The sequence below is a fragment of the Theropithecus gelada genome, chromosome 2, assembly GCF_003255815.1.
Source record: "Theropithecus gelada isolate Dixy chromosome 2, Tgel_1.0, whole genome shotgun sequence".
NCBI lineage: Eukaryota > Metazoa > Chordata > Mammalia > Primates > Cercopithecidae > Theropithecus > Theropithecus gelada.
In genome coordinates, this window is record NC_037669.1 from 55,932,835 (window position 1) to 55,960,582 (window position 27,748).

Genomic DNA, 27,748 nt, shown 5'->3' on the forward strand with positions numbered 1-27,748 from the left:
TTGAATGCAGCCCAAAGCAAATATGTAAACTTTATTAAACACTGTGATAATTTTTTTTTTCTTTTTTCTTTTTTTTTCGGTCATCAGCTATTGTTAGTGTTAGTGTATTTTATGTGTGGCCCAAGACAATTCTCCTTCCAGTGTGGCCCAGGGAAGCCAAAAGATTAGACACCCCTGGTATAGGGGAATTTCTTGAGATATATAACATTCCATACATAACAGGAAATAACACCTTTATTATTGATTGATAATTTGGCTGTTTGTAGAACTTTAGGTTGAAAAGATACTTTTCTCCGAATTTTCAAAGGTATCATTCCATTGTTTTCTGCTTTCCAGCACTGTTGCTAATAACTAGCTTGCCATTCTGATTCTTTATCTTTCATTTATTACTTTTTTTTCTTGATCTGCCCATGTTCAGTTCACCATCAAGTTCTGTCAGTCTCTATCTTCTAAATATCCCCTGAGTCCATACACTTCTTATATATCACTTTGCTTTCTTGTCATCCCCCATCTACTCTTGACCCTTCCTAATACTCAGAAGCCAAACTGTCTTCCAGAACTGCTGAGTCTTCACATCATTGCCATTTCTGCCTTGCTGCCCTCCTGCCGTTATAAAGAATTCTTCAGTGGACTTTCCATTTCTCTTAAGCTAGAGTTTGTAAAGTCTGTTATTTCCTGTATCTGGACCTGCTGAGCTCTCTAGCCTTGCCTCTTCTCTTCCCCTTACTCGTTGTATTCCAGTCACTCTGGATATCTTTTACCTCCTTTACCAAGTCCTTCAGTGTTTTAGGGCATTTGTTACCCTCTTCTCTCTTTGTCTGGAACTATGTCTTTCTCTAATTGCTTCTGACCCCTATCTATACTACCTACTCTCAATCAGCTCAATTGTAGTTTCCCTGGGAAACCCTTTGTGATCTCAGACAAGGTAAGATTTTCTTTCTATATGTACTTACATTATCTTGTGTTTTTTCATAGTACTATTCCATTCGTTCAGCCATAACAAGTTTTTCTAGTACTTAGCATGTGCCAGACGCTATGCTCAGAGCTAGGGATATAGGAATGAACAAGACAGACAAAAAGCCTACTTTGTTGGAGTTTATATTTTACTAGTATTTTAGAAAGTGATAAGTGAAAAAATAAAGCAAGGAAGAATATAAGAAAAGTTTAACTTTTTGATAAAATGGTCATAATCATTATTTATTGTGCAGTTAATTAGTTTCTTATTTCTAATTAATTTCTAATTATGTGTTTTTATCAGTGTACTAGGGCTGCCCAAACAAAGTACTGCATGTAGACTGCATGGCTTAAGTAACAAATTTATTGTCTCGTGGTTCTGGAAGCTAGAAGTCCAAGAGCAAGGTGTCAGCAGGGTTCTGGAGGCTAGAAGTCTAAGATCGAAGTGTCCTGAGCTTCTCAGGGCCATGCAGGAAGGATCTGTTCTAGGCCTCTCTCCTTGGCTGTAGACGGCCATCTTCTCCCTATGTCTCTTGACATCATCTTCCCTCTATGTGTGTCTCTGTGTCCAAATTTCCCCCTTTTATAAACATATCAGTTATATTGGATTAGGGCTCATCCTAATGACCTCAGGGGTGGCTTCTCTGTCATTTCCCTATCATAAGCAAAGTCCTGAGGTTAGGGAAAAAACTGTCTCACTTAGAAAAGAAAAAAAAGCTTAAAATGAATAGTGGGGGGTTGGGGGTCTGGGATAAGAGCCTCTTGCTCTCTGGAAATGGTTTCCTTTAATCACTGTATCTCTACCCCAGTTCAGATCAGCTAGACCTCTATGAAGGGAAACAGAATCAACATTCCTTTTACCCAAAGGAAAGAGAGAGGTGGCAGGATCTTGGAAAAGAGATAGATCCAACAATTCCACATTTAGCTCACCCTTTGTCATATCCTGGATGAGCCCCCATATGATGGGATAGTTCCCTGGACCTTGATCCCCTTCGTGGGCGGGAACTGGAGTAGATCCTTTCACTCAGCCCACTGCTGGCCACTCCTTGCAAGAGGGAACACATGCTGGAACCAGCCGGACGCTCCTCTCTGGTGGGAGCAGGCTCTGTGCAGGCCCCATAGCAGCGTCCTAGCCCCTGCCCTTTCAACACGCGAGTTCTCGTCCTGTGTCTTAGAAAAATGAAGTTGCACAAATGGATTGGAGAGTAGTGTATGTGGAGGATTTTATTGGGTGATGGCTGGCAGCTGATGGGAGTTGGAAAGGGGATGTTGTGGGAAGAAGGTGGTCTTTCCCTGAAGCTGCAGCATCTGAAGTTAGCTGCATTTGTCTGTAGTCTCCAATGCTCAACAGCTTGCATCTCTGACTGCTTGCATCAGCTGCTTGTGTTGCTTTGCCAGCTGAAGTATTTTTGTGGGCAAACAATAGAAGCATGGCAGACCAAAAAGGCAATATTTGGGTGGCGAGATGGGGTCAGCTGTTTTCACTTAGGGCCAAGGTCCCAGGCTTGACGGTGGAGTTTAGCCAGGAGCCCAGCCATTCTGTATCTCAAGGACACCAAAGAGCTTTTGTTTATGTGGGTCATATCTATTAATATGTATCACATTATCAATTAAAACTTAGAGATGTCTGTTTCCAGCCATGGAATAGCTTCATTTACTCTCTTACCTAAAACAAGCAAAATGAATGTACAAAGTATATGAAATAGCAATTTTCAAGATACTGGCCATTGGGCACCAAAGGATAGGGATCCTTGAGAGGTAAGCAAAAAATGTGATGAACCTTATACTAAAGTTTCCTGGCTATAGTGTGGGCAAGTGGGTATTCCAGGCAAAGCCTGGAGACTCTAAGTTAAGGAGAAAGAGCTGAGAGATCAGAGGAACCAAAGGAGTTAGAGTTTGCAGGACGGAGTACTGGAAGGAGAAACCCAGTGATCTGCAGAGAGTTCACCTTGAGTATTCATTTGGCATGCAAAATACATTCTCTGACCACAATGAAATTAAATTAGGAATCAGTAACAAAGCCCTTGGGAAAGTCACCAAATATTTGGAAGTTAAATAATCCATTTCAAAATAGCCCATAGGTCAAAGAAGAAATTAAAACCAAGAAATTTCAAAAATATTAACAATGAACCCATTACATGTTAGCATAGATAACATATTTTGATTAAAAAAAAAACTGTTTCCCCCTCTCCAAAAAATAAAAATAGAGATTTCTATTAGCCCAGACAGAATAACAGAGACTATTTACTCTCCTCCATGAAAAAAAAAAAGAAAAACCTAGAAAAGCAGGTGAATGTTGAATGGTTTTTCAGATAATAGGAAACAAACAGGTAGCATAGGACTGTGATCTCTGAGATAGAGATAAAACAAATCATGACTTAGGCCAAACGTTGCTGTGAACAGACAACATTACATTTCACAGAGATAGAAGGGAACAGGGGTTTCACAGCTTGGAAGCAGCAAACCTTGACAAGACCAGCCTCAGAAGTATTTAGAGGTCAGAAGTATTTAGAGTTGATTGAGACCAAATTGGAGGTGAGGAAATGAAACCATTAAGGTAGACAACTTTTTGGGGGAGGTTTTAGTGTAAAGGAAAGCAGAAAAATAGGGTCATAGCTGGAGGAGGGGTGTTGGGTCAAGGGAGGGTTTTGTTTGCTTTTTTTTTTTTAAGTTTATTATTTAAATTGGGAGATATTTAACTCAGTGGCTTTCTGATCTTTTTGACTACAACCCACAGTGAGACACATTTTATATCACTACTAACTGTATACATACACGTGACTGAAACAAAGGCTTCACAAAATGGTATTTGCCTTTTCCATTTTTAATGCATTCTGATACTTTCTATTCTCTTTATTATTTCAATAAGAAAAAAATGCTGGTCTGGATTTACTGAGTTGTTTTCATAATTCACACTCTAGGTTCGAAGGCACAGTCTCTCTGTTCACAGCTTCATGATGGAATCCCGAACATAAGTTAGAGGTTAGCCTTTAATTATAGCAAGGACAGTTGTTTCATGGTAAGAACAAGGGAAATAGATCATAAGTTCACAGACAAGTTATACTGGTGCTTGAAAGATGACAGAGTTTCTGTTAGAATGATTCTATATTTTTCAAAGTAGTGCGAGAGCAACTAAGAGAGGCCACATGGGGAGTGTTGAATATTTGAACGAAGAGAAAAAAGTGTAAGATAGATATTTTGGAGAATTGTAGAGAAAATTTTACTAGAGAAAGGTGCAAGAGTTGTATAGCAGTATTGAATGCCCATTTGAGAATTATGATCATGAAATTAAAGTGTCACTAGTCAGTTCAGGGCTAGATGAATAAGCCTGTAGTGAACATTAGCTGTAACTGTTAAACTCTGTTTTTCATCCACGTTTAGCTGGTTGGCTATAATAGGTGGTATGATGGTGAAAGAAATATATGGGATTTTACTTTGGCAAACACTGACTCCAAACTCATTTCTTGATTTAAAGTGGACGAAGTATCTCAGTGGCATCACTGTAGAAGGGTGTGAGTCTTTTCTACTCTTGAGAGAGCCTGTTTTTAGTCTTTTGTGCCACTGGGTTCTGGGTTCTTGGGCAGACCCAGAGACACTCTGACTGTAAGGGCTGGTCTGAAGAAGAGTAGTTAAAGTGATCAGGGAGTGAAGGGCTTGACTTGGTACTAAAAAAGATTACATTTAAACTTGGAGAGGAACTAAGGATGGAATGATCCAAGTATTCAAAATCTGGAAGAAAATGAGTTGGCTGAATGTGTACTTAGCCATGGACACTCCCACGACTAGCTGAGCCACTTAAAACTTCTAAGAGGTAAATTCAGGACATATACCCACCAGAACTGAGATTTTAAACTCTACAGTACTCCTTGCCAAATGGCAAATCTTCTAAAATGAAGTAAAGAGGTAAGTGGGAACAATGTTACTAGTCTTGATCTGTTGACATTTTTCATTTTCTGAGTAGGGGTTATTGGAATTCTCTGGCTAAAGCCAGAGTAGTGGCTACCATTTACTTTTGGTTTCCAGCCTAGCTCTGGGGTAATTAGATTTAAATCTGGGATTTTATTACTTCAGAAGATAATAAATCATTAAACCTTCTTAACTGTTAATGCTATTACTTTAGCAAATTTCTTAACTAATTCTTAAATCTCCAGTCTTTATGTGTACAGTGGAGTGGCCTTAGTAGGAAAATAGCTTAGACCTGGTCTAACTAAATTATGTAGATCCCATAGTACTGTGTCACCCTAGCCTAATAGAAACTACATAATGATGGTGGTAGTGTTAGCCCATTGATTCCAAGGAGCCAGAGAAATACAGGATAGTTATCCTCAAGTGCGTAGAGTACTTAAAAGAAATCACCTAGCTTGTATCCTAGATAGGATCTTACTTGTTTCTAAAGAGTTAGTTTTTTTCCAGTAATCTTTACGTCCAGGATATATTTCTTTTGCTGACATTTTAATGAGTCTCTTATTTAAAATGTACCATACATTTTATAGCCCAACACATTAGTTTCACTAGAAGTTTTCATACATGTACCATACACATAAAAATATTGTAATTAGGAGCATTCTTTCCTGAATGTCTTTGCTGTGCCTGTCAATATTCACGTATAGGAATCCAACTATTTTCTTCCTTGTGCATCACAATTTAGTTTTTTTCTTTTCGTGTTAAAAGATAATTTTCAAAAACAAGTAACATCATTCTCATACGGATGTAAAACGAACATGTGTTTTTATTAAAGATTTAAGCTCATTAGTAGAGAGAGGGCTGATATTATGAGGTGATCAAAGAAGGAGCCAAAGAATCATCACATTTACAGATGAGGAACATTGAAATGAATGTATAATGGGCAGAAAACTGGCTACTTCCACATTGGAGGACGGAAGTCAATTGAACCTCCACCCAACAGGATTTTGCATATCTATAGTCAAGAATTATTTTCCATTGCTCTCAGTTATCTACAACATATACCATAGCTCAAAGGCAGTGAATGTCTGGAATCCTGGGAGAATAGATTTGGACAATGCCATAGTTCAACTGAAGCTCAGTTTTTTTCCCTACACCCAGTAAATTCCTTATGCCTTAGTATTGTGCTAAGGAAAATGGGAGAAACCAAGTGATAAAAAGTACATTGTTGATTTTTGTATGAAAACAGTGTCAAATTTTTGTTTTAACCATTTGTAGTATGGTTCTTTCTAAAAATTTTACAGGATTTATGACAATACTTTGGACTGTGGCCTAAGTGTTTAACATTGCTAGATAAGTAAACTGCAACCTCAGCTGCATGGTTCAGAATCACAAATACATGCCCTAAAGTCCGTGCAGTAATGATGACTGGCTGCTCTTTATTGAACAAATTGATACATTAATAATGGTGATCTTGAGGTCAGGGTTAATTATATTCAAAGATGTTAAAATGGTAGTAAATAAAGATTCGAGTTAGTATAGTATCCTAAGATAAGGTAGAATTGGTTGGGAGAGGTCTTAGAATCTTAAAGGGGCTCGCTCTACTGGGAAACAGGCCAGAAATGTGAAGGAAAAAAAGAGCTGGAGTGGATATCCTTTGTTATTATGATTCAACTTTCCTAGAGGCTTCTATTTTAGATCCAGTGAATACTCTTAGTACTCTTGTATCTTGGAAGTTAGAATGGTATCATTTGTATATATTTAAGAAAGCATGCATCTTTCTTGCTCTTATGATTATGTAAAAGCCTCTCTAGAGAATGGAGTTTGGGAAGAAACCTAGAGTAGCAAACTAGGAATATCATGTTTCCATATTTGTATTTGAGGAAGAGAGAAGATAAAAAGAATCTTCCATGACACTGCAGCCCTTTGTATTCTTATGCTTGGTAGCTTTTAAATTTATTGCAAGTGATTCCTATGGATGCTGTTCTTGAGCAGTCTGGTACACCTCTTTTTTTTTTTTTTTCGAGACAGAGTCTCGCTCTGTTGCCCAGTCTGGAGTGCGGTGGTGTGATCTCGGGTCACCGCAACCCCTGCCTCCCAGGTTCAAGTGACTCTTGTGCCTCAGCCTCCTAAGTAGCTGGGATTCTAGGCACTCAATACCACGCCTGGCTAATTTTTTTGTATTTTTAGTAGAGATAGGGTTTCACCATGTTGGTCAGGCTGGTCTCGAACTCCTGACAAATGGTCCACCTACTTCAGCCTCCCAAAGTGCTGGGATTACAGGCGTGTGATACCACGCTCGGCTAATTTTTTTGTATTTTTAGTAGAGATGGGGTTTCACCTTGTTGGCCACGCTGGTCTCGAACTCCTGACAAGTGATCCATTCACTTCGGGCTCCCAAAGTGCTAGGATTACAGGTGTGAGCCACCACGCCCATCCCTTGTACACCTCTTGATATTCAGTTTGTCAGTTGTAGATGGTTAACTTTCATTGTCCTAGCTTTACTGTGAAGATCTTTTGAATTTCAGGTAAGAAACATAAATGTGAATTTCAGCTTCTGGTGGATCAGGCTAGAAAAGGATACAAGAAAATTGTTGGAATGTCACAAAAAGCAGTAACAATAACAAAAGAAGATGAATCTACAGAAAAGCTATCTTCTGTATGCATGGGTAAGAAACTATAATTAAAAACAGACATATGTTGAATTTCATTATTTACTTTTAATATGAAAAGAAAATTAAACCAAGGAAATTTACTTTGGAGTTCCTAGTTCTTTGAAATGAGGAAAAGTATTTTTAGACAAACTTCATGTAGCAGTTTGTAAACTAGATTTATTACTGTGCAGAAAATGGTTGGAAGAATGTCCTGAAGAAACAATCTCTTTTTGTCTATCATCCTTTCAGTTAATGACAAATCATAAATTTCTTAGTTATTTAAGCTTGAGGATGTTTTCTAGGTGTAGAATTTATTGGTGGAGATCCTGAGAGATCCTGTAAGAGAGTGAATTATTTTTGTGATAGAAGACTGGTGTTTACTTTGGATGAAATGTTCTGCCAAACAGTCTAAAGCTAATATACTGGTAGGCTAATACAGAGCACATTCCTTAACTTTGATCCATTTTAAAATTTGAAATTAATATTTTAAGTCTATTGCCTGGGCTTTGGACCAGTGAACAAAAAAGAATCATAATGGGGGAAAGTGTGCAAGAAAATTCCTTATCATGTTTTTCTATATTGTGGTAAAATATATATAATACAATATTTATCTTTTTAACCCTTCATAAATGTATAAGTCATTGGCATTAAATACATTCACAATATTGTATAACTATCACCAATGTCTATATCCAAAACAATTTCATAATTCCCAGCACAAGCTCTGCACTCATGAAATAGCAACTCTTCCGTCCCCTCTGCCTCATAGCCCTGGTAATAACGGTTCCACCTTTTGTGTCTATGAGTTTGCCCTTTCCAGGTACCTCATATAAATGGAATTGTATAATATTTTCTTTGTGTGTTGACTTCTTTCTCTAAGCATAATGCTTTCAGAGTCCATCAGTGTTATAGCATATTTTAAAATTTCTTATTATGATTAAACAGTATTCTGTAGTATGTATATGCCATATTTTGTTTATCCATTTATCTGTTATGGTTATTTCCACCTTTTGGTAATTATAAATAATGCTGCTATGAGCATTGATGCTCAGATATCTAAGTTTCAGCTTAGAGTGGGATTTCTGATTCATATACTGGTTCTATGTTTAACCTTTTGAGGAATTGTTAAACTTTTCCGTAGTGGCTGCATTATCTTACATTCCCACCAGCAAAGCATGAGGGTTCCAGTTTCTTCACATCCTTATCAACGCTTGTTATTTTCTGATTTTTAAATTTTTTTTAAATTGTAGATGCGAAATGGTATGTAATTGTGGTTTTGATTTGCATTTCCCTAGTGACTAATAAACAATTTGTGCATAAGGTGCTGCCTCAGTATATAACTCATGGTCTTTGAACAAATCGAACTTGTTCATGCAATTGTGAAAGGATATTTCTAGAAACTAGTTTAGCACTTGAGAAAATCTGACTATTTCCCATTAAGAAAACTTTTTTTTATTAGTTGAACCTCTCTTGAATATCATTGATGGCTTGTATGTATTTATGAACATCAATATTACTCTTTCTGGGGTTCAAAGGTGATTGCTGCTTTTAGATTGCTGTGCATGAATGAGATGTCTGAGAGGGTAAGGAATGTGAGAGAGGTGAAGACAGACACAGACTGACTGAAAAGATGAATTTTGTATAGCATCATACAACCAATATAATTGTTGCTCTTTAGGACAAACATTGAAGTGCTCATGTAAGTGAACAAGTTGCATATTCTCTCAAGTGAAAACTTAGCCTGTTTTTGTTGTGTGTCTCTGGGGAGCTCTGATGTCTGAGCCTCACTCTTGAGGCTCTATTTTGAAGTCCTGCATTCTGAGATCTAAGGGCACGTAGGAAGGATAACTTATTTTTTATGCCTACAGATTATTGAATGCTGTTTGTCCCCAAGAAGGAATATATTGTCTAGAAGTGTATGTAAGAGTGGAAGAAGTAAGAAAAGAATACAGACAATGTGCAAAAATAAAAGATTGTTTTCAGTTGAATTCCTGTTCCCTGGTTTGCCAGCTTTTTTGCATGCGCCTCACTAGTTGAGTAATATAGTCCCTGGGTGAACCGAGTTGACTGGGGGATTGGCTCCTCTTAATGTGATCCTGGTATCTGTTTACAAGAGGAGTTCTTAGAGGTTCAGGATGGTCATCCTGGCTAACTTCTTTTTCTCTTTTCCAGATATACTTTAGAGGGTGCTGTTTTGTTTTGCTAATGATAGTTTATTGATAGCCAGATGACATTAGGAGCATATTTTTAGGAATTATACTCTTGTGAAGTATGCTGTTCTCCCAGTATAACAAAAACTTAGAACTATTTCTGAAAAAAATTTGACTGTGTGAACTTGGCAAGGTTTTTTGAAGAATGTGTTATGTTCTTTCCCCATAAATTCTCTCTGTATAACCACATCTTGACAATTGTATTTTTATTGTGCTTCGTTGAAGACCACTTGCCTCTACAAGTGCTTGAGGAGTGATGTGTGAAAGCTCTGTTTCTCTGTGAGGAAACACATGAAAGGAGCTCTGTACTATTATTAGCACGTATAGCTTGCATGCGAAAGTACCTCCTCAGTTCCTGAAAGTTAAGGACAGCACAGATGAAAATCCGAGTAGAGTTTATGATGAGTAGGAGAATCCTGGGCACTAAAGAATCTTTCACAGATATTCTTCTCACTCATATTTGTAGAAAATTGGCCATTCCCATATGCCACATTTTTGTAAACACTGCATCCTTCCAGCTTTTTGGGGTCTTTATTTTTATCTGCAATAAGAGACCTTAAAAGCTGAGAATATGACAAAGAATGCATGGAAATGTGATGTATATTGGATCAAATGGAAATATTCCTTATGTCTGATTAGTTGTCCTTTTCCATAGAAAATAATTAGATTCTATTTAACAGGTTTAGAAAAATGTCCAGATAGATTCACTATCATATAGTAGTGACAAATATTGTGGTTGTCTTATTAGTTGAATCTGTAGTCTTTTTTTTTGGTTATACTTCTTACGTTGGTTTGTCAGTGTTCTCTGATCTATGAAATATGCAAGAATTCCTTAGTGATATGTTAATAGATGCCTCATTAGAATTACAAGATTCTTCCTGCTCCTGGTTTTAAAATAAATTTTATTTTTAAACTAATTAATCTTGGAAAAACATGGGCTGGATAGTATAATTAGGTAGCACCATTGTAGTGTTAATTCTTGCTCTCTGGCTGTCACTAGAGTTCTGGAATCAATGTGACATATTCTTCAACTTTACTAAGTGCATATGGCAGTATTAAGTGTTGCAGAAGTAATAGGCGTACAGAAGTTGTAGATTTTAACGTACTCTTAAATTTATTTTTTCCTAGGACAGGAAGATAATATGACCTCAGTAATAAACCACTTTTCTCAATCAAAGCTGGTAACAAACCACTTTTCTCAATCAAAGCTGGACTCCGCAGAGGAATTGGAACCTGACAGAGAAGAGGATTCTTCTAGCTGTACTGATATTCAAGAAGCTCTTTCTTCACCAGAATCAGATTCATGCAATAGGTAAGAAACATGCAGTAGTTGATTATTTTAAATATCTACCTCATATGCACACATAGATAGTTAGGCAGAAATAATTAGAAAGTAGCTTTGAGGCATGGTATGGTGTGTCACTCTTACATTTCAGTCCCCTTTTACTGCTGGGTCATCTTCACAGTGGTAACAAGGCAGGATTTGGGAAGGAAGTACAGGGATCAGAGGGTGAGTTTGGTATAGCCTTTATATAGCCTTTTTATAGATATTTTTCCTACCGTTGGAAAAGAAAGCATGATAGGCAGTGAAATTTTTGTCAAGACAATGAGTGAAGGAGATAAAAACAACTGTATTGGAAAACAGATGATCAGAAAGACATGGCACATAGGAGAGTTAAGAAATGAAAAATTTAACTGAGTAAATAGATGGGGAAACTTTAAAAATGAGAAGTTTGGTAATGAGTCATTTTGAAAAGATATTTTAAAAATACATAGGGTTTATTTTACACACACACATGCATGCACACATACCATTTTTTGTTCTGGTCTTTCACTTAATATTATGTCATAAATGTTAACATTTCTATAGGTTGGCACAAAAGTAATTGAAACCACAGTTAATTTTGCACCAACATAATACCTTATGTTTATAATTGTTATTTTTAAATGAGTACAGTATTTTGTTATGTCTCTGTACCATAATTTACCAGACCCTTCAGTTTCTGTTAGAGCTCTGCATTTTTTCCAGTGTTCTACTTATGTGCCTGATGCTATGGTAAAGCTCTTCCTTTGTTCCTATTGAATACTTTTTTTTTTTTTCATTTTTTCGAGATGGAGTTTTGCTCTGTTGCCCAGCCTGGAGTGCAGTGGCGCAATCTCAGCTCACTGCAATCTCTACCTCCCAGGTTCAAGCATTTCTCCTGCCTCAGCTTCCCAAGTGGCTGGGATTACAGGCCTGTGCCACCTCACCTGGCTAATTTTTTTTGGTATATTTAGTAGAGATGGGGTTTCACCGTGTTGGCCAGGCTGGTCTCGAACTCCTGACCTCAAGTGATCCACCCACCTCAGCCTCCCAAAGTGCTGGGATTATAGGCGTGAGCCACCATGCCTGGCCACTTTTCTTACATTTATTATTCTGATAGGTAGGCATTGCCTTCCGAATGAATTGTACTGATTTAAAAAATGCTACCAGCAGTATGTCAATATGAGTGTGTCTTGGAAGTTATTTGATCTTTGATGTTAGTTTATTTAAAAATTAGTAACATTGCTGTAGAATGATAGACTATTTCTAATCTAACTAATGGAATTATTAGTAAATTTTTTATTAGTATACCCAGTAACCCTCTGTTTTTGTAGGATACCTGGGAAACAGTTTCAAATTAGTCAGAATGAAGTATTAGGAAGGAGAAATCTTCCCATCTCATTCCAAAGATTTTCAAGATCAAAAAATTATATTTCTAGTTGACTGAGGGTAAAACATATGGTTGCGTGATTTGTTATCATAGATCAGGCCATTCCTGCAAGTCCAGTGCAGTATTTGTTTTTAAACACACATGTAGGAATACAGAAAAAAAAAAAATCAGAGTCAGGGGAATAAGAGTTAGATTTTAACCATAGTCATTAGATGCTTGAATGTTTTGGAATGCCAGAATGATTTGGGACATTTGGGAATGGCAAAAACTGAAAGGGAAACGTGGGGCAGTCAGATGTCTTTATCTGGTTGTGAGAATATGGGAAATAGGGCGAGTTTGTTGATGTCCTAGCCTCATTCAGACTTGTTGGCATCACTGAACTATGAGAGGACTATGGGAAAATGTCATTGCTTTTAGGTATACCATGGCTGAGGAACTAGGAGAGCAAGCAGTAGTCTCTGGGTTTAATAAAAAAGGTAAAGGAAATATGGCTGAGGGAAATATGGAGTAAACTTTATTGGGTCAATTTACTAAAATGGGTTAATCCAAAGGCTGATCATTGTAACTCATTACTCACTGAAAGAATTGAAAAGTACTTTCACACTTATCCCCAGTCACATATTGCTCCTGCTGCTACTTCATTAGGGGATTAGCCTTTTCTCATTATTTATCTTCCTACTGACCAAGATTCTGGGTAATATTATAAGTTTTACCATCTTTAATGATTTCCTCTTGATAGGAGTCATATAGGAGTATCCTTATACTACATTGTGAGGTGATCCTTTTGTTAGCAACTGAACGTAAGTACAGTGATGCTAGATTAACTTTTGTTCTCTGTCCATCACAGGGTCTGACATTACACTATTGCACTTAGCCATTCAGCAAATATGTATTGTGTTCCAGGCACTATTCTAGACACAGCAGTTTAGCAGGGATGAAACCATCAAATAAGTTTTTAAAATGTAAGCACTTATATTCTACTTCACATTATAATTAGTTGGTAATATATGTACATATTTCTGCATGCACACACACGTACATGGCTCAGTGGAAGTACACACTAATTACATATTTTAACAGTTTTATTGAGATACAATTCATATACCACACAGTTAACTATTTAAGAGTACAATTCAGTGGTATTTAGTATATTCACAGAGTTGTACAGCCATCATCACAATTTTATAACATTTTTATCACCCCACAGAGAAACGCAGCACCCATTAGCGGTTACTCTCCGTTTCTTCCCAAACCTCCTGCTCCAAGCCCTAGACAACCACTGATCTTCTTTATGTCTCTATAGATTTGACTCTTGTGGACATTTTATGTAAATGGAATCATACAATATGTGGTCTTTTGAGATTAGCTTCTTTCACTTAGTTTGCTCTCAGAGTTCATCTGTGTTGTACATGTTTCAGTACTATATTACTTTTTATTGTCAAATATTTAATTTTATGGATATACATTTTATTTACTCATTTGTTAGTTGATGGACATTTGAGTTGTTTCCAGTTGCAATTTTAACAAGGAAAAAAATCACCAAGTTTGCTTGCACACTGTGGAAGCTTAGCTTTAGTGATGGTATGTAAGGATTTACTAGGCTTGCTTTGAGAAAGTGGGCAGTGTCTCCTCTAGTACTCATGTCTTAAATTGTACTACAATACTAAATATTTACTCATTGTAAATATTAAGTATGGTAATCTTTACATTTTTTATTTTATTTGGGTTCTTTTTTATATCTGTTTCTGAATCATTCTGCTGTTTTATCAGTCCTAAGATCTTTAAGCTTAAAAGGTGGAGTCTATTTCTTGTATAAGACCTAGAAACTAAGGCTAAGGGGAAAGTGAGAAAGAAATGGACCTTAAATAATGGTGTTGGTTTAATATCAGGACAGACCACTTGGCAAATGATTCAAGAGTAGATTGTCAAAGAGTGAGCATACAGCAGGAAGCAGCTATGGGCTAGCAGGAAAAGTAGTTGGCTTTAAGTTGATGGATTACAGATCAAGTTCTGCCGGGTGATTTTTGATTCAGTCTTTTGAAGTCCATTTCCATATATCTTAGAGAAGCACATTAAAATATCTTATGTCTCAGATCTGTTGGGAAAATGAAATGAGATAATAGATGTGAGAGTCATTGATAAATATATGATTGTTATACTTTCATAAAACCAACTAAATTTTCTTCCTAATTCAGGAAATTAGGACTTATGTCTGGACATTTTTTATTAAAAACTTTTTTTTTTTCTTTACAGAGGTAACCAAGTTAAATGATTGGGCATTTAGAAGTGCTTTCACAGCCCTCATTTTATTCATTTTAAGACATACGTTTTCAGTTTTACATTTTAATATCTGAAATTGTGATATGTCTTATAATCAGCAATAACTTAAAATTGCTGATGGCCTGGTTGTAGTCATGAGGTATTTGCCAATGGGTGTACGTCACAGCGCTTCATGGTATCATCATTGGGTTGGGTTACATGTATTATTGGCATTCCATTAGTTAGTCACGTAATATGTCTTCAACAAAATAATGAAACCAAAAAAGTTATTATGCATGAAGAAAAGCGCAAAAATAGCAGCAAGATTTAAGTTTGATGTTAGGGAGGTAATGTTCATCATTGGGTGAATGATCTGAATTTTGTGTTTTCTTGAAAAACAGTCAAGTGCCTTACAGGATCTAGGAAAGAAAGATACCCATAAGTATATGAAGACATGTTACATTATGTGTGCAAAGAATTGCCTATTTGTTACATGACAGACTGAAGGCAAGAGAAATGGCCAAATCCCTTGGAATAAATGGAAGAAATTTCAAAGCAATAACAGCATAACTAATTCTGTTCAGCATGACTAATGCAAAAGAATATTGCTAAGGTTTATCAAGTGTCAATTTGTCAGACACTTCTCCTTTAACAGAAACTGCTTATCTGCCAACATATGCAATGTGATTGAGGAAACAAAGAAAATTATGAGTTCAGTTTGCAGAATGGATGTCAGTGTTTTAGATCAAATTCCTGGAAACAATAGTCTAGTACATCTGAGAAATGCTGGTGCTCTTGGTGGTGCAGAGGATGAGTTTTTGTGGAAAAACTCAGTTATCAGAGATGCTGAGTCAAAATATGATGAAGTAGAGTTGGGGTCTGAATATGAAGACAATTTAGGAATACTTTAGCCAATTTAACTCAGTTTTTACAAATATATGTACAACAATAGCATAAAGTAAAAACCTACGTCTATCTAAGTTTAACTCTCTGGATACGTACAAATTAAAAATTCTAAGTGAAAATGAAATATTGTATCATAGTTGACCTCAATTTTTTGTCTTTTAGTGGCAGATAAAATAATGCTTCATCTTGCCGTCAATGTTATCTTCAATTTTGTGTTTAAGGTCCCTGACTCACTTCAAACATAATTTATATCATCTAGTTGGAAACTCATAAAGTGGCTTATAATACTGGTTGGTGGTAGCCTGACAGAAGACTGTCACAAAGTATTGTGAATCATTGCTTAGTGCCAGTGTTATTTAGTGACTCTGAAACTTAGTCAAGAGAGACACCCACTGATCCGGGTAACTAATACCATAGAAATTAGGAAAAGATTCAAAGTTAGAAGGGACCACCAGTCAAGACCAAATTCCTTTAGTAGAATCATAACATACTAGAAATATGTGGTATTTATTTATCTGGTCCAATTGGGCGCTCTCAGGGTGGATTAATGAGTGTATTACATAGATTTGGCCTTGCTCTGCTGAAGACATGCCAGTCTCCTCACCAGCTTCATACTCAACCCCTCAGTTTCTGTTATCAAAGAAGCTTGTAATCAAATTAAAGCTTAAGTGGTAGAGGAAATTTTCATTTTGGGGATGTTGCTTGTCTTTCACTTCATTTTTCCTTGTGGGGTTCAGTGTTGTAAGCGATTTCTATTATCTCCCTGTATTTTATTATTTGATTTTTATTTGTATCAGTCATTTATACTGCTGACAGTTGAAAGAATAAAAATAGAATGAAGCATCCTCATTTTGTTTCCCTGCCCGTTTAACTTGAGAGTTTGGTTTAGTATCTAGTTGTAGCAGTGGATATTTTGCTAATTAAAAGAATTTTCCCTTGCATTAGACTCTCAGAGCGGATAATCTTTTGTTTCTTAAGTTTGTAAGTTAAATGTAAGCACAAATGTTTAATTCTCTTTTGAACTTGAATTTTTGTAGAGATCCAAGAGAACTCCAATATTTGGAACTAACCTCATGTTCTTATGTTTTTTTTTCCTTAAAAAAACATAGCACTTTACTTTTTATAAGAATTTAAAGTGATTGACTTAAAAGGAATGCATTCTCTCTCTCTTTTTCTACTATCTTTAATACAATGTTTCCTAACCCTTTTCTTCAGCACACATAGCAAATGATAGTATTTCTGTGGCATGCCAGGATAAAGAGATGATGTTGCCATGGGTTTCAGCCACCCTACATCTTACTGTGGGCTAGGGATTAATGCCTGGTGTCCAACTACCCTGTGGGGGAGGGGGAGAACACACGAATTAGGAAGCTTTGCTTTTAATATATGAACACGCCATTGAACAGTTGAATAGGTGGGACATACATAGACAAATAGGCTCATGGTGCTTCTGTAGTAGAAAGGACAGCAAGAGCATTTGAAGCACCCCTGTTTCCGGGCAGGTAAGGCAATGATTGAGTCAGTTGAAAAAGAAATTAAGTGACTTAATCTCATGATCCTAATGAATGGTAAAGCCAGTTTTCTGAATTCAGATGTAATGCTTTCTCCTGCTTGTTTTTGCTGTTCTCCAAATCTCAGAAGGCACTGAGGCCAGATTAAAAGTTAAATGAACAGGTGACATATTAAAGTTACAGGTTGATGAGTTTCCCCACTCCACTGTTTTCATGTAACTCCAGAACCTTGGAGGATAATGGAAGAAAAAGTCAGTCCAGTGCTGTTTTTCAGAGTAGAATCTATCATGTTTTTAAAGTTAAAAATTATCAGTATACATATTAAATACAAGTTTTTCAGATTTAGAATTTGTTCTTCTGAAAATAAGAGTTCCAAATGTCTCCTGGACAGAAAACTCTGGTTCTGGGGGTTTTAGGATCCAGAAGACAGCATGCCCAGATGGGCTTGGGTTAGTTCACTTGATTTGCTTGTGAAAGATGTGAGGGTACAGGAACTGTGTGGGTTGGAGTGGTCAGAAAAGAGGAAACAGATTTGGCTATAGCAGGAGAGAATTTTTGCAGGTTGTTTCTTAGGACTAGATCTAAACATTTTAAAATCAGCATTTCAACTAGGATTCCTGGATAATAGAAAAGTTCAGTGTTCAGAACAGCATGTATAGCATGTGACCTCTTTTCTAAAAGGGGGAAGAATACTTATATTTGTTTGGCTTTGCATAAAGAAACACTAGAAGAATACACAACAAACAAATGAAAGTGATTGCATGTTGGAGACAAGAGAAAACAGGTTGGATGGGAACAAAGGAGGAAGTGGGCCAGCTCAGTATACATCTTTTATGTCATTTGATTTTGAACCATGTAAATATATTAATCTACTTTAAACAAACAAACAAACAAAAAGCAAGTACTGTTTAAAGCTTACTCTTTAAAGTTTTGGAAATCATCTCATCACTGTTAATCGTCATCATAAATTGGTTAATGAAGTTTGTTGGATTAGGCAGTAAGGAAGACAAATATATTAATGAGATTTTGTAATTTAGAGGGTATTGGAACTACTAGAAAAATTACTAAATAAGTGTTTATGTTTCTGGTCAAATTGAGAGAAAAAACATCAAACTAGTGGAACAATATCCTAAGTTGGAAGTATCTTACTGTAAGTCAATGATGGCTTTGTATTTTTTAAAATCTTCATAATTGCTATTGGAAGGTTGACATTATATTTCATTTTATAACTGTTAAATGTGACATTCAATGAATTTAATGTTGCCACAAAATCTTTTTCTACTAAAACTCATTACTGTGTGTATTTTATTATACACATTACTGTGTGTATCTTTTTTGTGGGAATATTTATGAACTTTAGAATACCCTGAAAGCTAAATGGTTCATTCTGTTTCAGGTGGTGAGTTGTTTTGTGTTGGAAGTTTCTAGAGAAAATGTGGGAACATGAAATCGTTCTTCAGTATCTTTTGCATTTTTCAAAGAGCTTAGGCCGGACGCAGTGGCTCACACCTGTAGTCCTAGCACTTTGGGAGGCCGAGGCAGGTGGATCACCTGAAGTTAGGAAGACCAGCCTGGCCAACATGGTGAAACCCAGCCTTTACTAAAAATTCAAAAATTAGCCAGGTGCTGTGGCATGTGCCTGTAATCCCAGCTACTCAGGAGGCTGAGGCAGCAGAATTGCTTGAACCTGGGAGGCGGAGGTTGCTGTGAGCCAATACTGCGCCACTGTACTCCAGCCTGGGCGACAGAGCGAGACTCCATCTCAAAAAAAAAAAAAAAAAAAAAAGATGAGAAAGAGCTTAAACTGGGTGTGGTGCATGAGACAGACCATCTTTTGGATGAATGAAACATTTGTTTTAGGGGAATGTATTTTAGTCCAAGATACTGTAACATCAAGTCCTTGAAATGTGTATGACTCCTTGAGATCCATGTACCTAGCAGTCAGTCTTCTTTGTTTCATTGTGGGAGGATAGCTTAGCCATTGGCTTTATGACTCTGGAAAGGTGCCTGGCACGTGGGATTTTAAATTAATCTCCCAGAGTTTCACTTTCCTCATTGATAAAATGGAATAGCTTTTATTGTTTGTTTGTCCCTCTAACTTCCCTGAATGAATCTACAAAGGAAATTAGATGATCATATATTGTGAATGCTTTGTAAATAGAACATAAACTTATTGTTGCTTGGTTTCATCTCTTATTAAGGATTTTGCATGTATTAAGTTATTTTTATTATTTTCTCTTTTCTGGAGCTCTCTTCATTTTATCTTTTTTTAGTTCTAGTGGAGAGCAGTGAAACTCTTAGCCTTGTTTCTTCCAGAACTTTGTTGATGGTCGTGTGACAAACACCTTATTGATAAATAGGCAGGAGAGGGTATTCTTAACTCTGGTAAAATCAATAGCATTTGATTTTTCTGCTACCACTGTTGAAGCAGCACAGTGTGGCAAAAGAAGATGAGTTTTGCATTCCCATTCCTGTTTTTCTGCTTTAATTTCTCTCAGCCTTTGTCAAATGGGGAGAAAACTTAGGTTACTTCTGTGAATTCAAGCTAATGTGAAGGCTGGACGTAGTGGCTCAACACCTGTAATCCCAGCACTTTGAGAGGCCAAGCAAGGTGGGAGGATCACTTGAGCCTAGGAGTTTGAAACCAGCCTGGGCAACATAGGGAGATGCCATCTCTACAAAATATTTAAAAATTAGCCAGACATGGTGGTATGTACCTGTAACTACTCAGGAGACTGTGGTGGGAGGATTCCTTGAGCCCAGGAGGTTGAAGCTACAGTGAGCTGTGATTGTACCACTACACTCCAGCCTGAGTGACAGAGCAACACCCTGTCTCAAAAAAAAAAAAAAAAGCTAATGTGTACAAAGTAATTATCACTGTGGCTTGTAGAGGTAGTTGCTCAGAACATGATAATTTTTGTCATTGTCATAACTGAATGAATTTTTTTGGAAACTGGAACTTTACTATTCTAATATGTTGTCAGCCAACTGCTAAAATATTTGGCTTATAAACTATTGTTCATCTTACAGAACAGATTACTAAAAATAGGAGTTCAAGGAAAAGATTCATGGTAGCTGATAGAATTTATTTAAGTACCATTGTCTGGTCGGCATGTCATCCTGCATTGATCGTCCAGTGATCTATCCTTAAAGAGTTATTGTTTTAAACTGGATATACTCAACTGCATTCATATTAATGCCACAATTAAGGGAAGAAATGGCGGCGGGGGGGGGGGGCGGTAACTACCAGATAATAGAAAAATTCCACTTGTAAGTAATCCTTAATCCTCAGGATTTTTATAGCAGATGTTTGCGTTTTTTCCTACCCCACAGTACCCTGTGTACCTGCCATGCTGGTTCTGATGAATTTGCACCCTGGTGTCATAGAAACAGTGGAAATAAAAGATTAAAATAGAGCACATAATCATCAGGTTTTCTCTGGCAAATTGGAGCATGGTGCTGAGGCAATTATTCAGATAATTCAGACCCAAATCTGTTTCATGAAAATGGAACTGACATTTGTTGAACATTTACTATGTACCAAGCTCTATGCTAAACATTTAGTGTGTTATATTGAATAAACTTTTAAAAAACCCTAAGGAATACCTGTATCATTATCCTGATTTTATACTTGAGGATATTGACACAGAGGAAAGTTAAGTAACTTGCCCAAAATTACACGGTAAGTGACAGAAATGGGACCTCAACTTAACTTTGTCTGACACTGAAATCTGTGGGTTTTTTCTCTAACATCAGTCATACATTTGCCAGAGGTATTTGACATCTTACTTTTCAGCTTCAGAAGTAAATTCTTTACTAGTAGAATGAAATAAGATGCTACAAAAGGAATGTGTGAATATAGTGTTTTCCTTTGCTGAAGAAGCTTTGCTACTTTCAGTCAGAGAATGACAAGAGTGAGATATTACAGGAAAACCCGCTTGGCCAAGGTGTGCATGTGTGTGTGCATGCACACACACAGAATTAGCTTACATTTCTGCAACTTTGACCTGAAAATAAGGCTAAAAGCTGACTAAAAGGTGTGAAAAATTAATTGCAGGTGTTCTAAATAAAACTATTAACATCTTCCTGGACCAAGGTTTGGAATTCCATCGAATTCAAGATTCAATTTTGAATCTTTGCCAGTGAGTCTTTCTCATATGTAATGTATATATTAATATCCACTGTAGCCTGGACCAGTGGGGACATCAGAGAGTGCCATTTGAATGCCCTTCCACAGGGCAGCTGTAACGTTCATGTACCAAACCTTATGTTCATCCAGCTTCTGGAAGCACGGCCTTCCAGAATGTTTCAAGACCAAATAGTAGACAAGCTGAAGCCTACTCTGAAAAAGTTCCTTGTTCTAGACTTCAAAGGTGTAGTTGTGTAGGCTTGTATATGCTCTGACCCCAGAAATATCAGAATGAGTAATTAATTTTCTCCTTTGGAGGATTTTTTAGATGTCTTGAAAGAATATTAAAGGAATTTTTGATCTTCAAGGCATATTAAAATGACTAAGACTTCAAAAATATTAATTGCTTTTATCCACAGGGAAGCGATCTGAGAGTGATAATTTTAGTAACACTGACTGCTATACCTAAGTGTCTTTTTGTAAAATCCTATTTGTGAAACTATGTTTAATTTTAGGAACGTGGTTTTTGAGCAGATATAGTAATAAGTACATTACTTTAAAAAGGAATGAGCAGTTCTGTCTGGTATTTTAATTGTATTAGCATCAACTCTATTTTTTAGTGGTGACTAGAATTGGAACAGCAGATCTAGCAGATGATCCTGAAACTTCATTTTAGATAAAATTCTGAATCTCCCAAATTTTGTATCAGTCCATTTAGTGATCTGGTTATCATTCAGGTGAGTGCCTGAGGTAGGGTAGAAGGAAAGGTAATGGGAAGTGAAGACACCAGGGAGCTGTGCAGCCTGGCTGGGCAGTGACATTGAAGTTGCAGAGGAAGAGAAGATTGCAGGCAACTTCTGAGATGTGTTTTTTGTAAACCACCTCTACCATCTGTTTTCACTGAGGTAGCATAACAAAAACCTCTTAGGTTTATGTCATTAGTGTACTGCAAATATTTTACTTTAACAAATCAGTGATTTGTGCTGATGATTTGAAAACCCCTAGGTAAATTGATCACAGATTCTACTACGTTAGTTGACAGACTTGGCCATCCTCCTTTCTTAGCTGGACTAGTAGAGATGCTTCATAACCTTCCTGTTTAAAAACAATTGTGTGTGTTGTGGAGCATGGGGCAGGGGACGGGGGCGGTGTTGGCAAGAAGCTGACTTTACTCTTTCTCCAACTCTGTGACCCCTGCCAGGCCCCAGAACTACATGATCCTCCCCTGCTCCCATTTCCCTAACTCATGGGTTTTCAGTAGGAGCAGTATCACCCCCAAAGGGTGGAATTTTGTTTTTCATGGGGGTGGGGAGTGGGTAAACAGGTTACTTTGTATATACATAAAACACAAATATATATATACACACACACACATATACATATATATATACACACACACACACATATCCGTGCTTTATACATACACACATATACACATACACACAGAACACATGAACAAATGGACATCATATTTGTGGTATTAAAATGTCATGGGGTTAGGGGGAAATGTGTAAAAAGGCTCCTTAGGAAGATGATAGTTTTAAAAGCTTGAGAAACAGTACCTTAAGCACATCAGGTAAAGAAGAATGGATGACACTGGAGTAGAGAGAAGGGTAAGAAAAGGTTGGGTTAAAACAACTTCAGCTTTGTTTAAAATTGGAGTCGTTCTCTCTGAGGTAAGGAGTAGCAGGAGCTGGGGTCTTGTGAATAGAAGGGTTTAGAACAACTTCTGTTGAAGTAGGGGTGGCAGGGAATCTCAGCCTCCCTGGCTAGTGGAAAATACTAAAGTTGGTAAAATCTGCCTCAGTGTTCTTCAGTGCTTTTGGCCGTTGCTCCCCGTCTCCTAATGGAAACTACATTTGGCTCTCTCTTTCCTTGCCCACCCCCACTCTCCCTCCTTTCTCTCACTGGTAACCATTTGTTTGCTTTCTTTCACTATAGACTCATTTGTTTTTTCTAGAATTTTATATAAATGGGACAATACAGTCTTCTTATTGTCTGTCAATACTGATGTACATATCCTTTTAGTTCCAGTTCAGACATCATAAGAGATCTTTTAGAAGAAGAGGAAGCCTGGGAAGCATCACATAAGTGAGTTCTCATAATCATGAAATAAACATGCACTTTGACCTGAGAAATTATACTTCTATGCAGCTGATTTTCAAACAAAATGATATTTTTGCTTTCTGGTTTAAAGGAGTAGTAATCCACATGCAAGGTAAAGATTTTCGGTTTACTACTTGTTTCTATATATTTCTGCTAAGAAATGGAATCCTATATAACTGTAGTTATGTATCAGATGTTATTTCTGTATGGATAAATTGTTCCTATGGGCAATTAATACACTCATGTATCACTTAACAATGGGGATACATCCAGAGAAATGTGATTTCATTATTGTGGGAACATCAGAGTATACTTACCTAGATGGTATAGCCCACCATACAGCTGGGCTCTAGGGTATATAGCATATTGCTCCTAGGCTACAAACCTGTACAGCGTGTTACAGTTAGGCATTTGTAATGCAACGGTACCTGTTAGTGTATCTAAACCTAGAAAAGGTACAGTAAAAACATGGTATTATAATCTTACGTAATTTCCACAATGCAGCTAGAGCCATCTTTTCAAAATGCAAATCTGATCACTGTTACTCATCCCTCTGCTCTAAAAGTCTTGAATGGCCTCTTGTTCGTTTTAGGTTCAAGAAGGGACTCTTTAATATGCCTAAAAGGTGCTAAATGATTGGATCTCTTTCTCCAGACTCGTCTCTTATTATTTACTTCATATTCATATTCTCTCTGCTTCATCATATAGACATCTTAGGTCCTCTTGCATGAAAAGCTCTCTCCCACCACAGAGCCTTTGAACTTGTCCCTCTACCCAGAGTGTTCTTTATTTTTTCATCTAGTTTACACCCCTACTCACCAGCTCAGGTTCTTCCTGGATCCAGTCCTCCTACTGTAGGTGCTTACGGCACTGTGTGCATCTCTTTCCAGCACATTTGTATGATTGTTTGTTTGCCCATCACTCCTACTGGTCTATAAGTTAGGCATTTTAACCCCACTGTCAGCATGAGCCTAACTCATAGTAAATACATGTGTGATCTCATTTAAACATAGCACTATTATATACTGTTATCCCTGTTTTACAGTGAGGAAACTGAGGCTAAAAGGGGTAAGTCTCCAGCCCAAGGTCATATAGCAATAAGTAATAAGTGATGGAGATGAGATTCTAACCTAATTGTCAAAAGTCAGCGTCCTCAACTATTAAACTCTACTATCTTTCCAGAGGAGGAGAGGTTTGCTGTGCAGTTGACATTTTGTCGTTTCGTAGCTGAGTCACTAGGAGAGTGGAAAAGTATGGTGTATCCAGGGGATACATGGGTTTATTATGAAATATTTGGTGGTTCAAGCAGTAGCATTTTATGTAAGTTTGAGATTTTGGCTGCATTACTGTCTCTCACCTAAGCATTATTTAACTTTGAGTTCTGGAAGAGGAGGCAACTCCTTAGCTAACTACTTTCCTCTTGTACCTCTTCATGTTGAACTAACCCTGACACTAGTGACTATGATGAGCCCAGAGTTCCTGAGCCCAAGCCTGTTCTTGATAATGATGATTTCTTAAAGTCATTACTACCAGAAAGCACTTAGAAAACAAATTCCACCATTTCACTTTTTAAAGCGAGAAAGATACAAGAGCTTGTCTAGCCCCACCCATTTGTTTTATAGAGAAGGAAGCTGGGCTCCAGAGAGGTAAACGGACCCTTGGTCAAGGTCCGAGGACTAGTTAGTGATACCACCAGGATCAGAATCCAGGCCTCCTGATTTCAGCAGAATATAGAATAAACAGCCTCAGTTCCTTCTAAGGAAGAACTTATGCTGTGATGTAGTTTTAAAAGCAGAATCAGGAAAAGCCTCCAGAGCTTTACTTTTCAACAAAATGTTGCAGTTCTACAAATGCCCATCTTAAGCTTATAGGCATTTTTTTTGTAGTACCACAAGTGGCATATTTGAGATATTAGTCCTGGAACATACCATATCAGTTCCAACACATTCTCTTAATTCCACAAATGATTTAGAGGTTTCGTTAGCAACACATGGCTCCATATAAAGCAGTGTTTTCGTAAGCAGCAGGAAACATATTTTCTACAAACTGGTCTTGGAGTCTTATATCTACATTTTGTATTCTTTTATGAGATGATCAGTCAGGTGTGGCCACAAGAAGAGACACAGGAGAGGCTCAGGAAAACAAGTTTCATTATACTCATAGGTCCTAGAGACAGGACATGGCATACCATGCAGGTCCACAAGGGAAAGACACTAGCGTGGTCAGGAGGCAGAAGACAGGAACAAGGGTAGCGCTTTAGGCTAGATCCCTGATTGTGGTTTTCTCAGGAAAGGCAAGGCAGGGTGGGGTGAACAGTGCAGGCCTGGCTAGTTCGAATAATTTCAGTGGCTCCAAGCTATAGGAGTGGTCCCTAGTTACCTAGAACCTGGCCCTGGCATGATTAAGTCAGAGGACTATTGCCTCTTAGGGTGTTGGGGCCAGATAGAGGAGATGTGACTCTGGATTGGTTAGTTTGCATGTCACAGCCATACTCCTGGCTGGGCCCGTTGCTTTCTCTGAGAATTGACCAGCCTCTCCTGATGCCAGCAGAGGCAGTCTCTCCCCAGCTAGAAAGGCTGTATTATGATGTCAAAACATCATAATATATAGGAAACACACACACAGAATTTTTACTTAGCCTGTCTGATAGTTCCCTGGAAGACTCTACTTGCAAGACTATCTTTACTTTACCTGACTTGGAGCTTGCTCAAAAAAGGCTTCGAAAAGCCTTTTTTCTAAAGATGTTTGTTGAAAGCAATTAGAGGCATTTGACTAGCTTTGCAGCTGTCTGAGGTGGTAGATAACAGTTGGGGCAAATGATGTGCTAACCAAAAAGCAACAACAACAAGCTACAAGATATATTTACATTGAACAGAATGAAAGTAGGAAGAAAATGGTCCTGGTGTTACTTCACATTTTGGGGTCTCAGTTTCTTTACACATAAATGTGGGTAAAATATATATGCTTCAGTGAGTCTAAGCCCTTTGTTCCAGATCTGCTCCTCCTCCGGTGTCCCCTCTTCTCAGTGAATGGTAGGATCATAGTCTTCCCCACTGTTCAAGGCAGAACCTAGCAATTATTTTAAACTTCTCACTCTCCCTTACCACTTACCTGCAGTCACTTGCAAAGTCCTACAGATAAGTGGTTCTCAGACTTAAAATCACCTGGAGGACTTGTTAGACTACAGATTAGTGAACTCCACCCCTAGATATTCTGATTCAGTAGCTTTAGGAAGGGGCTTAATGATTGGCATTTTAACAAGCTCCTAGGTATAGCTGGGGCTGCCTCTGTACTGTCTCAGTCTCTTTGTGCCACTGCTTACTCCTGCAGGTCCTTTACTTTCCAGCTTGCAGCAACCGCTGTCCAGCTGTCTCTCTGCCTCGGTCTATTACTAGTTCATTTTGCCAGTGAAATGTAACATACAGGTGTTTTCCCCCTTAGACTTTAAAGTAGCTCTCCACCATCCAAGGCTTTTCATGTTCTGGCCCCAGCCTACCTGGCTGGCTCATGGAATTTTATTCCCTCACTTCCCCACCCCACGACTGTGGCTTCAGCCAAGCTGCCAAGCTGAACCACTCGCAGTTGCCTCATGAGTTATGCTGCCCTGCCCCTGGCCTTTGTACATGCTGCTGCTTCTGTCCAAATTGCCCTTTCCCCTTTCTTCATCTAGATAGCAATTGACATTCCTTTCTTCATACTCTGTTCAGAAGCCCCTGATTTTGCTCCATAGGCACTCAATAAATATGTGAATGAATGAATGTGTCTGGCAGTCAGTCAGTCAATCAGTGTTTATGGGATCTGAATGTATTCACTAGTAGATTCTATGTTCTTACTTGGCTTCAAGAACCTGTGAATGAATAAGGATCGCCACTGTAAACTAAAAATAAAATTTTAAACCATCAGCTGACTGAACAGACTCCCCTGTTGGCCAAGGGGACCCATAGAAACCTTAAAAACAGTCCCTGGCCATGACAGCACAGGAGATCAGACATGCCTCATCATACCTCCTCCCTTTTGCAGTGTAGACATAACAACTGGCCAACATTAATGTTAGAATAGAGATCGTAGGACTGACAGAACATATTTTTTTGTGGCAATAAAATACCAAATTATAGACAGGAGCTAAGGCTATTATACCTGCTCCCTTTTGCAGTGTAGACATAACAACTGGCCAACATTAATGTTAGAATAGAGATCGTAGGACTGACAGAACATATTTTTTTGTGACAATAAAATACCAAATTATAGACAGGACCTAAGGCCATGTGAAGCAAGGGTTAAGTAAATCACCCTACACTTAAAGAGTAATTATGTTCTAATTGCTACAAGGCTTTTCTTTTTTTCCAGCAGCTAAACAAGCACTGGCCTTGAGATAAACAATGTTAAAACAATTGTAGCGCATCTACTGCCGGAAGCTGACTAA

The 27,748-nt window shown here is 37.7% G+C and overlaps 1 protein-coding gene across 1 annotated transcript in view; it reads left to right on the forward strand.

Annotated features, from left to right (window-relative positions):
- The window catches only part of RAD18 (RAD18, E3 ubiquitin protein ligase), an 81,260-nt gene that overhangs the window by 47,399 nt on the left and 6,113 nt on the right, over window positions 1-27,748 (forward strand). Inside the window, exons 11-13 of the mRNA XM_025375640.1 lie at window positions 7,386-7,526; window positions 10,850-11,033; window positions 23,248-23,310. Coding sequence (XP_025231425.1) covers window positions 7,386-7,526; window positions 10,850-11,033; window positions 23,248-23,310 — 388 coding nt within the window. The remainder of the gene's footprint in view (window positions 1-7,385; window positions 7,527-10,849; window positions 11,034-23,247; window positions 23,311-27,748) is intronic.